The sequence below is a fragment of the Theropithecus gelada genome, chromosome 5, assembly GCF_003255815.1.
Source record: "Theropithecus gelada isolate Dixy chromosome 5, Tgel_1.0, whole genome shotgun sequence".
NCBI classification, from domain to species: Eukaryota; Metazoa; Chordata; class Mammalia; order Primates; family Cercopithecidae; genus Theropithecus; species Theropithecus gelada.
In genome coordinates, this window is record NC_037672.1 from 41,482,265 (window position 1) to 41,496,737 (window position 14,473).

General features: G+C 38.7%; 1 protein-coding gene across 2 annotated transcripts in view; it reads right to left on the bottom strand.

The window, feature by feature from the left end:
* Nucleotides 1-14,473, bottom strand: part of ATP8A1 (ATPase phospholipid transporting 8A1) — a 268,521-nt gene that overhangs the window by 73,937 nt on the left and 180,111 nt on the right. For both annotated transcript variants that reach the window (XM_025386297.1, XM_025386299.1), the window contains one exon: nt 3,879-4,051. In XM_025386297.1, the coding sequence (XP_025242082.1) occupies nt 3,879-4,051 (173 nt within the window). The remainder of the gene's footprint in view (nt 1-3,878; nt 4,052-14,473) is intronic.

Below are 14,473 nucleotides of genomic sequence, written 5' to 3' on the forward strand. Positions count from 1 at the left end.
CCAGGATAGCCCTTGATTTCAGTTGTATCCATAAATCTCCATGAGTCTTAGAACAAGCTGTTCTCCCTATGTCTACCTCTCCAAGGAGTTTCAGTGAGTCTGTAAAACCCCTGAAGGGCTTCATGCAATTTTACATGTTTGTATGCATGTGTACTTCTTCTGGAGGGAATGGTCTATAACTTTCATTTATTCTCCAAAATTATCTGTGATCACACCAAATCATGAGAATCAGTGAGCTTGAGTGAGGGAGTACAGGGGAAGAAGAACCACAAAGGAGCAGTTTAAAAGTGGGGAAAATGTATCAGAAACTATAAATTAGATGCCTGATTCCTATTAAACTATTCAAGTTATGCAGGTAAATACTCACAATGTTAAAAACAAAAGCTGCACCACATCTATGAAAGAACAGTACTTCATCAGGCGCAGTGGCTCATGTCTGTAATCCCAGCACTTTGGGAGGCCGAGTGTGTAGACTGCCTGAACTCAGGAGTTCGAGATCAGCCTGAGCAATGTGGCCAAAGCCTGGCTCTACTAAAAATATAAAAAATTAGCTGGGCATGGTGGTACACACCTGTAATCCCAGCTACTTGGGAGGCTCAGGCATGAGAATCACTTGAACCTGGGAGGCGGGGGTTGCAGTGAGCTGAGATTGTGCCACTGCACTCTCCACCCTGGGTGACAGAGTGAGACTCTGTCTCCAAAAACAAAAACAAAAACAAAAACAAAAAAAGAAAGAAAAGAAAATATAGTGCTTGTTAGACTGATAAGAACAGATTTCATTCTACTTCTTGGGTTTTATATACTTAAGAAAAATATTTGAGGCATAACATTCAACCTATACTTTGGAAACCAAAACCACCAGGACTCCAGAGCCCTGAATAAATTTGAGGTGGGGGGATTAGTTCTGTCTCTGAAAATTTCCTTCAGAAAACAGTGGTAAGAGAGAGACATAATGTCTGCTGCCTGGGAACAACTGTTTCTTTCAATTCAGCTGAAGACTCTGGAGGGACAACACTCATCTTTATAACTGTGTCAATGAAGCAAACACTAAAAACTGCCTCATTCTGCTGCCTGTGCTGATAGTATCAGGGAAGAAAGTGGCTGATGCAATCCTGATGATGGAACTAATACAGAGGCTCTCATTACCTGTTATAGGAAGGCTTTCCCCTCTACTTCCACTCTACCTAGGGCTAAAGAGAAGACTGCAGAGGAAGATCAGATTCTGAATTATCTGCATGTGTGTGGAATGACAAGCAGTAGATTGGAAAATAGTTTAAATTTGAGAGAAAAGCCCATAAAGCCAGCATGAGCATAAATGAATTTGGGAAACAGTACCGAACTGTATTTTGAAATAATAATCAGTATTTATCTGGAGCGTCTATCTTCTAATGGAGTAAAATAGAGAATTTCCTGAGGCCAGGAGATTGTAATCATTCGAGAAACGAGGAGTGACACTTGGGTTTAATTGGAAAGAATGATACGCAGAATGGCCCACCTATTCCTATCCAGGGATAGAAGCATTATCATGGAAATTACACTTTGAGGTCAGTAAGCAAAATGACAAGAAGATGATCTGTGCCAATAGTTTAAATGCCAAGAGGCACCAGGCCAAATAGGTGCACAGACATAAATCTGGCAGTGGCACTGATGTAATTATGGGCTTAGAACAATTCTCAAACATGCCGGAAGCTGAACCACAGTTCTTATGGGAAAAGACAGAGTATGAAGGTAATTACAAGAAAAAAGCTGAGGAAAGATATGTGACTTAAGAAAAAAAAAAAACAAACCCTTAAAACTTAGAAATAAAACTCAGTGTCTGCATAGGGACCTCATGGTCTTGAAATATGCATAAAACAGAACCGAGGGAGGAAGGGGCCACACACATCTTTATAAGCTCGGTTTCAGAGCTGAGTCGCACGTGCATGGCAGGGTGTGATTCCCTCCCAGGGGTCTGGGGCCTGGAGAAGCCCAGAGGTCCATGTGACTTGTGAGCATCCAGAACAAGGATTTTGGGAGGGAATTCCACAAGCACAGAACATATTTTTTCTCCCTTGACTCTGCTTTCTAGTTTTTCTTTCCCTCTGCTATTGTTTAATTTTGTGGTTCGACTTCTTGAAGAATGGTGGGAGGTACTGTGTTAAGCAATGGTTTAAGAATGAGGCTCCGCTGCAATTACTGCAATATGAAAATTGGCCTCCCACATCTTTCAAACCAAATTGTGATTTGACTTAAAAAGAAAGATACATGAAGGAGAGCAGGTATCAAGTGTTACTCATCTTTTATGTGTTGCACTGTGCCCAGCACACAGAAAGTAGGCACATAACAGATGACTCTAGGGAACTGGCCATCTTATCTAAACACTTCTATATTCTGTTTCATGTTTCCAAGTAGGAGCCAGCAATCATAACACTTTTGCGCTTTTGTGCAATCTTTTGTTGATCCTTATGATCCCATTAGTGAAAGTGGTTAAGTGACCAAATCTGGCATATTATTCTGATGAAAAGTGTCAAAGTTGAACATTAGTCACACTTAGTCAAGATATTTGCAAGGAATCAAGCAAAATCACTGTAAAAGTAAGTTTTAAATAGCATGAGAATATCAAAGTAAAAATGAGTCAAAACAATTTTCAATCTATGATGAAACAAAGAGCCTGATGACTAATATTAAACATCTGTATAATATATTGTCCAAGAACTTTATAGCAATATTATTTGTTAATACATACCACAGAAAAGAAAAAGAAATTATATGACTAAAACAATTAGACTCCTGGGAAAGATAAGCAACTCTTAATTCTCCGAATATAGTATAATTTTATAGGCTAAAATGATGCTTATAAAGGATATTGAGAATAGTTTAAATTATATTTCAGAAAGTATATCTCAGCTGAAACTTAGGAAACGTCTATAAGGTATGGCTAATTCATAATATCATATACAAAATATTTAAGTGAATAAACCCAGACAAAAAAGGTACAAAAAGCATAACTTTATTAGTAAATGTCTTTTTAAAGAAAATGATAAAAGCACATAGAATCGTTTTAAATATAATACCAAAAGCACAGATTCTGAGAAATCTTTCAGAATCCCTGCTAACATTTTATCTCCCAGGAAGAGAAGGCAATTTGAGAAATTGCTACCCTGGATCTAGACCGATCAGCTCCTAAGATTGAATAGTGAATGACAAAGGAGAAATCCTCAGTTTTCATGGTGATCAGAAAAGAGGAGCCTGGGCATATTTATCATATTCACGAACCTACTTTAGGTCTTAGGAAGGCAGAGTTTAAACCATTTATACATAAATATGGGGAAGATTCCTTGACAAAAAACTCAGGAAGGACTGGAGCTATGTCGTTTACAAAAATGCAGTTCTATGAATTAGGCCTTGATAACTCAAAAGAGATTTTAATTTAGGATACAGGCAATTTTATAAATTAGAAGGCAAAGGAATGTATAGCCAATAAATACCTCTCAGAAAAAAGCCCAGTTGTTTGGAAAATGATTCAGTTTGTACCTTTCATCATGCTATTCCCCAAAAATAAGTCTTAGCAGCTGGATTAAAGATTTAAATATAGAAAACACGACCGTTAAAGAAACGACCCAGGTAGAAATGCAGGTAGATAATGAATTTTAAACAAAGATAATGGCAAGAAACCTGTAGATTCAAAGGAGGAACAACACTTGTTAATGATTGTTAGGACTCACTTTTTAAAACTAACAAATTCCATCCCAGTTTGTGAACCTCGGGTCTTGAGTGAAGACGTTAGTAAGTAACCTAACTTTTACAAACTCTGGATTACTTTCATTGACGTTTATAAATCAAGAACTTAGGATGAAGTCACTCCTTACTAAAATCGGACACTGTTAAGGAGAACTTACCGACAGCAAATGACAGCTTTGCATGACAAAGCTAAGTCCAGGAAATACTGTCGTACTCCAAAGGTTAAGGCATATTTGAGGGTTTTCCCATCAATTATAAGAGCAAAATCATTCTCTTTCCGGAGAGCATCACCGAGGGTAGTACAGTGACGGCTGAGAGTTTCCCTTGTTCCCTGGAACATTAAACAAGCAAAAATGCCATCAACATTTACTCCCATTTGTTCTACTACGATGCCTTAAGGATATCTGACAACTACATTTAGTTATCTTCAGTGCTTTTTATGTTTCAAGTTGCTTTCATATACTTCCAGTCATTTGATTCTCACTAGCCCCTCAGAAGCCTGGACAATTGTTATCAGAAAAAGTGAGTTACTTGATTGAAGTCACACATCTGTTCCTCGCACAGTTGGGACTAGACTATAAGTCACCCGTTCCTCAGGTGATTCTGTAGTCTTTGCTCATTATTCTAACCACAACTGTTTGAAATGCTTGTTCCCCGGTGCCGTAAAGAAATAGCACTTGAACATAAATTTATTTAGTAAGGTCATTTTTACTTTCTGCAGAAAACACTCGCCAGCAGTTTTGCCACGAGAGTACACTGAACAAAGGAGACAGGGTCGTGTATAACCTGACGCATTCACCTTACTGCTGTGTCCAGTTTCCATTGGCTGGAATGGGACCTCATATTCAGTATTTGTCCTGCTTGGCTAGCAACTTAGAACCTTTTAAAAGAGGCAAAGGTAAAGGAGAACAAAGGAAGGAGAAAGTAACTTGTGGAATGCTGAGAAAGGTAAAAACACTTTTAAATAAGGAAGAGGAACAGGCTATGACCTAATGCTTGCTTGGACCAGTATAAGCATGCCAGGGCAAATATTTAGGCTAAACTGTGTGAGCTAGGAACATAAAGTACATGATTTCTTTATTACGGCTAGCAGATATTTAAGAATGTTAGCCCAGGTCTTTGAATAAATTTTGCTTTTAACCGAAGTTACTATTTCTTCCTAATTAGACAGGGAGGAAAGTCTTTGAAGAGGAACCTGTACTTTTTACACGACCATGCAATCACAATACTGCAAACATATTTTCAGTAAATTATTTCGTTAAAAAATTGTGTTAATTTATGAGCTAGTCAAAGTTGCTTCTCCATGAATCAAGGGAAAAAGTTGGGGAATATATGCATCACGCAACTATGTTTTGGTCAACAGACTGCATATCCCATGGTGGTCCCACGAGACTGTGAGACCATATTTTTACTGTGCCTTTTCTATGTTTAGATATACAAATACCATTGTGTTACAGTTGCCTACAGTATTCAGTACAATAACAGGCTGTACAGGTTTGTAGCCTAGGAGCAATAGGCTATCTCGTGTAGCCTGAGTCTGAAATGGGCAATGCCATCGAGGTTTGTGCAAGTACCTTCTATGATGTTCACACAATGACAAAATTGCCTAATGTCATGTTTCTCAGAATGTATCACTTCATTAAGCAAACTGTAATTTAAATAATTTATGGGCATTCTTTCAAAAATCCTCAATGCTATTGAATTTAACTCCTAGTAACTAAGTGGAGGAAATACAGAATCTGTAAACTCTTGCCACTTTTATGAACTGGCTTTTGTAACTTTAATCATGATTTCATGATGTTGTATTTTAGTTGGGGATGGTGACCTGTGACTTGGTAATCTTGATGGATCAAATAAAAGAACCCCTTCTATCAATGAAGAGTTCACTTTTAGGGACAATAAAAGCCTTTAGTGTCAAGGACAGCTTTGTTCACCTCAACTATACAGAAGGGATGTATTTCTCTCCCTTTGTCAAGAACTGCTTTCCCAGCTCTTCAAAGGGATAAAGTTTCAATATATTTAGTTTTTCTCCCCACATCCTATAGATTCTTCCTATAACCTAATGGAGCCAATTTTCTATTTCACAAGAACCCTACCATGGTGAAGAAACACAACACTGGCCTGGCACAAGGAAATATAATGAATAATTCCCCTCCTATCAGATTTCTGTTCTGAGTACTAAGCCTACAGTTATTTATAAAATAAATACAAATATATATTTATATAATAAAATATACCTACAATAAAAATACAGTACACTTATATAACAATTTTTATTATATTCATGGGATTTACAATTATTGTTCCAATTTAAGCATGTTGTTTTATATATATAGTCATTTTATAGTTATTTCACAGAGAAGCAAAGGGATAGGTAATTAAATTTTTATGTTGGGGATTTTTGAAGGTGTTTTTACATTTGTATGCAAATATGGTTCACACTATGTTCTGGAATATCAGAATCCTTTTACCAAAATAATAGAACCAAGTTGTACTATAAAGAAAGACTGCCCAACTTTCCTAATGCTGAAGCTTCACTTAACAGTTGCCCTGTTCCCCATTACACACAGTGACACAAAGGACCACTATATAACAGCATTCTTTGCAAAATTTTCTGTTCACACTTTACATCAGGGGTGGGGGGAGAGTAGCTATTTTAATTTACAAGCCTCACCCTCCTGTTTCCTGCTGGAAATTTTTGGCCCAAGAGGACTTAAAGAAGTGAAAAATGCTGCTAATAATTCCACAAGCAAAATTTACTAATGACAATCTATAATAGATTTCCCCTGGATTATCTTAACAGCAAATTCATATAGAGTAAATGAACAAATAAGTCAGTGAACTGATAAAAAATATTTAGCACATACTACACACTAGGCATAGTTCTGAGGGCTACACATAGAGATGCAACATTTAAGTTAACACTTGCTACCACCCTGAGCAGGAGGTACTACTGTTATCTCCATTCTGCAGATGAGAGTATTTCAGTTCCTTGCTTAAAAATATGTGGCTATTAAGTAGTAACATCAAAGTGAGAATTAAATTTCGGTGGTGGCCTGTCTTTCTCTATACAATCCAGCAAAAACAAAACAAAACAAAACAACAAACCAAACTTCAGACAGTACCAGGCACAGCAAGTTAGAAATGGAATGCCCACACCAGTCCCTCTGTTGCTTCCCTCGAGCCCTCATCATCTGTCTCTCATCTTGTCTTTACCGCCAACAGAGATTTCTCTTTATAAAACACATTTAAAACACAAATCTTGTCTCTTCTTGCTTTAAAAATTTTCTAGGGCTTTCTACAGCTGACACAATAAAGTCCAAACTCCTAAAAATGGCATGTAAGGCTTTCTACATTCTGAGCCTCACTTTCCTTCCCAGTGCCCTTCACAATCTTGGTTCCTTTTGTTTCCCTCTCCCTGGAATGTCCTCCTTTCCAGAGGATCATCCGCTGCCTTCAGAAACCAAGCTTACCCTGCAAGCCCTCCCGGGTTCTGTCCGTGCTACCAAGTGTAACTCATTCTACTGCGGCAAAACCCTCAGAGTTTCTTGACAGGAAAGACCACGTTTAACCTGTTTCCCAGCAACAAAGGCAGCAACTTCAATTACAGATGCTCAGGAAATACATATTTATTGAATGAGAGCACTGATAAATTCTGACTTCATCCTGTTGGCAATACTCCATTTCCCCCTTTATTATCACTTCTGATGAGAAAAAGAAAGTGAGAGAGAGACACACACAGAGAGAAGTCTTCTCTTTGCTCCCTAATTTTCTAGGGAACAAATAATCCATTACTTTAACAGACTTTCAAACAAAGGCATTGCTCACTAAAATGCCTCTGTATTTTCTTTTAAGCTATTGCCCAAGTGATTTCTGAGCTGAAAGCCTGAAATGAAACCTGAGATGGACCTCAGGAGGACTTCAAATTTCTTGAAAGCTCAGCTACAAAATAAGACTGAAAGTCAAGTAAACCCCAGAACTGTGAAACACCCTCATGAACCAACGTGGGGTATGCAGTCCCGAGGTCCCCACTCTCCCTCCTTTCTAAGGCATTCTCTAACACCTTAAAATTTGTTGAAAATTATCTAAATTCGTGACATCAGTACCCCTAGGTTTTGTTGGCGACTATCACAGATCTCTGGCAAATCAGAAGGTGTCAAGAGATGTGATAGAAATAACATTTCAGAAGGTGAGTCAAAAACTTCTCACTGTGAGCTCACTCGTCAGCCCACCTAGGGTGCAAGGTAACAACAACAAAAGCTGCAAACATTTTCTCATTTTAGTTTATAGTTTTCTTTTGTAAGCTCTGTTGTTAGCTGTGTGCTGCCAGTTACAAGTTATATTTTATCCTTATTTACTGCTGGGAGTATTTTCAAATTCTTTTATTTATGAAAGTTTATTGCTTCTCCCCTAAGTCCAGGAGCCATACTTTATGGTTGCATTGCATTGAAGCTTATCTCCTGTAGCTAAGGATAAATTTATTACTATATTAGCTGTTGTTTTGTTTTTTTTTGGCTACTGAAGGGGGAAATTTTTAAATACTGAAACATAGTGACTTGTGAAAGTGAAAATATAGTAATGAGAAGCTAAATCAGAAAAAGCATCAAAGACCACAGCCTCAATAAAATAAAAGATCTCTATTTCCTTGTTCTGCATATTTTCACTTGTGGGCTGAAAGTCCAGGAGCATCGGAGACATTGCAAGGTAAAGGCAATTTGGGGAGATGGACAGGCAAGAGGAAAGGCTGGGGTTCAGACACTCAGCCAGGCAAGGGAGGGAGTCACAGTGGAAAGTGAGATTCTCGTGCCCCTTCCTTGACCTCCACCCTGTGTGGTCATTCTGGGCAACCATTCTGCTCTGCTCTTCCCATACCCACAGCACCACATAGAGCCCAGTGCTCACTGGAAGTCCTTAGCCTGAACCTCCTACCATGCTTTCTTGCCTTGCAAATTCACCATTTAGGCCACACCCAACACAACTTCTCAGTTCTGTCTTGTTAACACAGAAAGGAAAAAGCCACCTCACTGGGAGGGCAGGATCTACTCCAGTTCCCTCTTCTTATGTGGCTGCTCATCACTGCTGGTCTAGACTTTTATCCATGCCTAGTGGATTCCATGTTTCCCAGAGGCTACTCCAGACCTTTTCTTCTCTCCTCAAGAATCCAGATTTGGCCCCTGTCACTTCAGCAAACATCAGCCTGTTTTACTGAGAACATTTATACATTTATAGCAGAAAGAATTCCCTCAACTTTCCTTCTTTAACCTCAAAACTTCCCTTTACCTAATCCCCTCTATTCTTGAGCTGGGGGAACACCTGCCTTCTCCCCTTTGTTTCTTTCACTTCTCTTTGCATCTTCATTCTCCCTATTGGCACTATTTCTTTTTTCTTTAAGCCTACCTAAAAGGTCACAATTTTCTTATTCTAAAAATAATGAACAAATAAACCAAGACACATTCCCTTGATCCTACTTTCCCTGAGTCCTCTAGATGACATCAATACCTCCATCTTTTGGATCCCTGAAATACTTCATTTACAGTATACTTACACAAGGTAGCATGATGTCGAGTAGCTTATCTATTTATATCTCTATAATCCCTTTGGAACAGAGGTCTTTGATGAAAAGGTAATAACAGAATAATCAAATTATTAATGATTAGAGAATATCTTATAGGAAGTTAGAGTGGTTTTCTTGTGTGACCATTTTAAGGATTGTTTTCTGCTGCCTGTAAAACTCCTGTATAATCTTCTTTTTCTTTTTTTTTTTTTTTTGAGACGGAGTCTTGCTCTGTCACCCAGGCTGGAGTGCAGTGGCCGGATCTCAGCTCACTGCAAGCTCCGCCTCCCGGGTTTACGCCATTCTCCTGCCTCAGCCTCCTGAGTAGCTGGGACTACAGGCGCCCGCCACCGCGCCTGGCTAGTTTTTTGTATTTTTTAGTAGAGACGGGGTTTCACAATGTTAGCCAGGATGGTCTCGATCTCCTGACCTTGTGATCCGCCCATCTTGGCCTCCCAAATCTTAAATACGCTGATTCATAATAAAGAAAACACTAATGTGCTTATCTCATAAAGAAAATGAAAAAGAGGTAGTTATGATCTAGCATCTATTTCAGCCTCAAATATTTTAAATTGTCTAATGAATGTAATACAGTGTATATTTAGATCAGCTACTTAGTCATCAACCTTGGTTGTAAAACAGTGGGCCAAGGAGAGATAATATTTATTTGGTTTATAAGGAACATGTTTGGGAAAGATGGTCGAATAGGAAGAGCTCCAGCCTCCAGCTCCCAGAATGAGCGATACAGAAAACAGGTGATTTCTGCATTTCCAACTGAGCCTGCGCTGCTGATACACAAGCAAGTAGGGTCTGGAGTGGACCTCAAGCAAACTCCAACAGACCTGCAGCAGAGGGTCCTGACTGTTAGAAGGAAAACTAACAAACAGAAAGGACATCCACACCAAAACCCCATCTGTATGTCAGCACCATCAAAGACCAAAGGTAGATAAAACCACAAAGATGGAGAAAAAGCAGTGCAGAAAAGTTGAAAACTCAAAAAATAAGAGCGCCTCTCTCCCTCCAAAGGAACGCAGCTCCTCGCCAGCAATGGGACAAAGCTGAACGGAGAATGACTTTCATGAGTTGAGAGAAGAAGGTTTCAGTAGATCAAACTTCTCAGAGCTAAAGGAGGAACTACGAAGCCAGCGCAAAGAAACTAAAAACCTTGAAAAAAGATTTGATAAATGGATAACTAGAATAACCAATGCAGAGAAGTCCATAAACAACCCGATAGAGATGAAAACCACGACACGAGAACTACGTGACACATGCACAAGCTTCAGTAACCGACTTGATCAACAGGAAGAAAGAGCATCAGTGATTGAAGATCAAACGAATGAAATGAAGCAAGAAGAGAAGTTTAGAGAAAAAAGAGTAAAAAGATGTGAACAAAGCCTCCAAGAAATATGGGATTATGTGAAAAGACCAAATCTATGTCTGATTGGTGTACCTGAAAGTGATGAGAATGGAACCAAGTTGGAAAATAGTCTGCAGGATATTATCCAGAAGAACTTCCCCAACCTAGCAAGGCAGGCCAACATTCAAATTCAGGAAATACAGAGAATACACAAAGATACTCCTCAAGAAGAGCAACTCCAAGACACATACTTGTCAGATTCACCAAAGTTGAAATGAAGGAAAAAATGTTAAGGGCAGCCAGAGAGAAAGGTCAGGCTACCCACAAAAGGAAGCCAATCAGACTAACAGCAGATCTCTCGGCAGAAACTCTCCAAGCCAGAAGAGAGTGGGGGGCCAATATTCAACATTCGTAAAGAAAAGAATTTTCAACCCAGAATTTCACATCCAGCCAAACTAAGTTTCATAAGTGAAGGAGAAATAAAATCCTTTACAGACAAGCAAATGCTTAGAGATTTTGTCACCACTAGGCCTGCCCTACAAGAGATCCTGAAGGAAGCACTAAACATGGAAAGGAACAACCAGTACCAGCCATTGCAAAAACATGCCAAAATGTAAAGACCATCGATGCTAGGAAGAAACTGCATCAACTAACGAGCAAAATAACCAGCTAACATCATAATGACAGGATCAAGTTCACACATAACAATATTAACCTTAAATGTAAATGGGCTAAATGCTCCAATTAAAAGACACAGACTGGCAAATTGGATAAACAGTCAAGACCCATCAGTTTGCTGTATTCAGGAGACCCATCTCACGTGCAGAGACACACATAGGCTCAAAATAAAGGGATGGAGGAAGATCTACCAAGCAAATGGAAAACAAAAAAAGGCAGGGGTTGCAATCCTAGTCTCTGATAAAACAGACTTTAAACCAACAAAGATGAAAAGAGACAAAGACGGCCATTACATAATGGTAAAGGGATCAATTCAACAAGAAGAGCTAACTATCCTAAATATATATGCACCCAATACAGGAGCACCCAGATTCACAAAGCAAGTCCTTAGAGACTTACAAAGACACTTAGACTCCCATACAATAATAATGGGAGACTTTAACACCCCCACTGTCAACATTAGACAGATCAATGAGACAGAAAATTAACAAGGATATCCAGGAATTGAACTCAACTCTGCACCAAGCAGATCTAATAGACATCTACAGAACTCTCCAAATCAACAGAATATACATTCTTCTCAGCACCACATCACACTTACTCAAAAACTGACCACACAGTTGGACGTAAAGCACTCCTCAGCAAAAGTAAAAGAACAGAAATTATAACAAACTGTCTCTCAGACCACAGTGCAATCAAACTAGAACTCAGGACTAAGAAACTCAATCAAAATTGCTCAACTACATGGAAACTGAACAACCTGCTCTTGAATGACTACTGGGTACATAATGAAATGAAGGAAGAAATAAAGATGCTCTTTGAAGCCAATGAGAACAAAGACATTACACACCAGAATCTCTAGGGACACATTTAAAGCAGTGTGTAGAGGGAAATTTATAGCACTAAATGCTCACAAGAGAAAGCAGGAAAGATCTAAAATTGACACCCTAACATCACAATTAAAAGAAAGAGAGAAGCAAGAGCAAACACATTCAAAAGCTAGCAGAAGGCAAGAAATAACTAAGATCAGAGCAGAACTGAAGGAGATTGAGACACAAAAAACCCTTCAAAAAATCAATGAATCCAGAAGCTAGTTTTTTGAAAAGATCAACAAAACTGATAGGCCATTAGGAAGACGAAGAAGAAAAGAGGGAAGAATCAGAGAGATGCAATAAAAAATGATAAAGGGGATATCACCACCAACCCCACAGAAACACAAACTACCATCAGAGAATACTATAAACACCTCTATGCAAATAAACTAGAAAACCTAGAAGAAATGGATAAAATCCTGGACACATACTCTCTCCCAAGACTAAACCAGGAAGAAGTTGAATCCCTGAATAGACCAATAGCAGGCTCTGAAACTGAGGTAATAATTAATAGCCTACCAACCGAAAAAATGTCCAGGACCAGACAGATTCACAGCCAAATTCTACCAGAGGTACAAAGAGGAGCTGGTACCATTCCTTCTGAAACCACTCCAATCAACAGAAAAAGAGGGAATCTTCCCTAACTCATTTTATGAGGCCAACATCATCCTGATACCAAAGTTGGCAGAAAGACAACAAAAAAAGATAATTTTAGACCAATATCCCTGATGAACATCAATGCAAAAATCCTCAATAAAATACTGGCAAACTGAATCCAGCAGCACATCAAAAAGCTTATCCACCACGATCAAGTGGGCTTCATCCCTGGGATGCAAGGCTGGTTCAACATATGCTAATCAATAAACATAATCCAGCATATAAACAGAACCAAAGACAAAAACCACATGATTATCTCAACAGATGCAGAAAAGGCCTTTGACAAAATTCAACAGCTGTTCATGCTAAAAACTCTCAATAAACTCGGTATTGATGGAATGTTTCTCAAAATAATGAGCTATTTATGACAAATCCACAGCCAATATCATACTGAATGGGCAAAAACTGGAAGCATTCCCCTTGAAAACTGGCACAAGACAGGGATGCCCTCTCTCAGCACTTCTATTCAATATAGTGTTGGAAGTTCTGACCCGGGCAATCAGGCAAGAGAAAGAAATAAAGGGTATTCAGTTAGGAAAAGAAGAAGTCAAATTGTCCTTGTTTGCAGATGACATGATTGTATATTTAGAAAACCCCATCGTCTCAGCCCAAAATCTCCTTAAGCTGATAAGCAACTTCAGCAAAGTCTCAGGATACAAAATCAATGTGGAAAAATCACAAGCATTCTTATACATCAATAACAGACAGAGGAGCCAAATCATGAATGAACTCCCATTCACAATAGCTTCAAAGAGAATAAAATACCTAGGAATCCAATTTAGAAGGGATGTGAAGGTCCTCTTCAAGGAGAACTACAAACCACTGCTCAGTAAAATGAAAGAGGACACAAACAAATGGAAGAACATCATGGATAGGAACAATCTATATTGTGAAAATGGCCATACTGCCCAAGGTAATTTATAGATTCAATGCCATCCCCATCAAGCTACCAATGACTTTCTTCACAGAATTCGAAAAAACTACTTTAAAGTTCATATGGAACCAAAAAAGAGTCCACATTGCCAAGACAATCCTAAGCCAAAAGAACAAAGCTGGAGGCATCACGCTACCTGACTTCAAACTATACTACAAGGCTACAGTAACAAAAACAGCATGGTACTGGGACCAAAACAGAGATATAGATCAATGGAACAGAACAGAGCCCTCAGAAATAATACCACACATCTACAACCATCCGATCTTTGACAAACTTGACAAACACAAGAAATGGGGAAAGGATTCCCTATTTAATAAATGGTGCTGGGAAAACTGGCTAGCCATAAGTAGAAAGCTGAAACTGGATCCCTTCCTTACTCCTCATATAAAAATTAATTCACGATGGATTAGAGACTTAAATATTAGACCTAAATCCATAAAAACTCTACAAGAAAACCTAGGTAATACCATTCAGGACATAGGCATGGGCAAGGACTTCATGTCTAAAACACCAAAAGCAATGGCAACAAAAGCCAAAATTGACAAATGGGATCTAATTAAACTAAAGAGCTTCTGCACAGCAAAAGAAACTACCGTCAGAGTGAACAGGCAACCTGCCGAATGGGAGAAAATTTTTGCAATCTACTCATCTGACAAAGGGCTAATATCCAGATTCTACAAAGAACTCAAACAAATTTA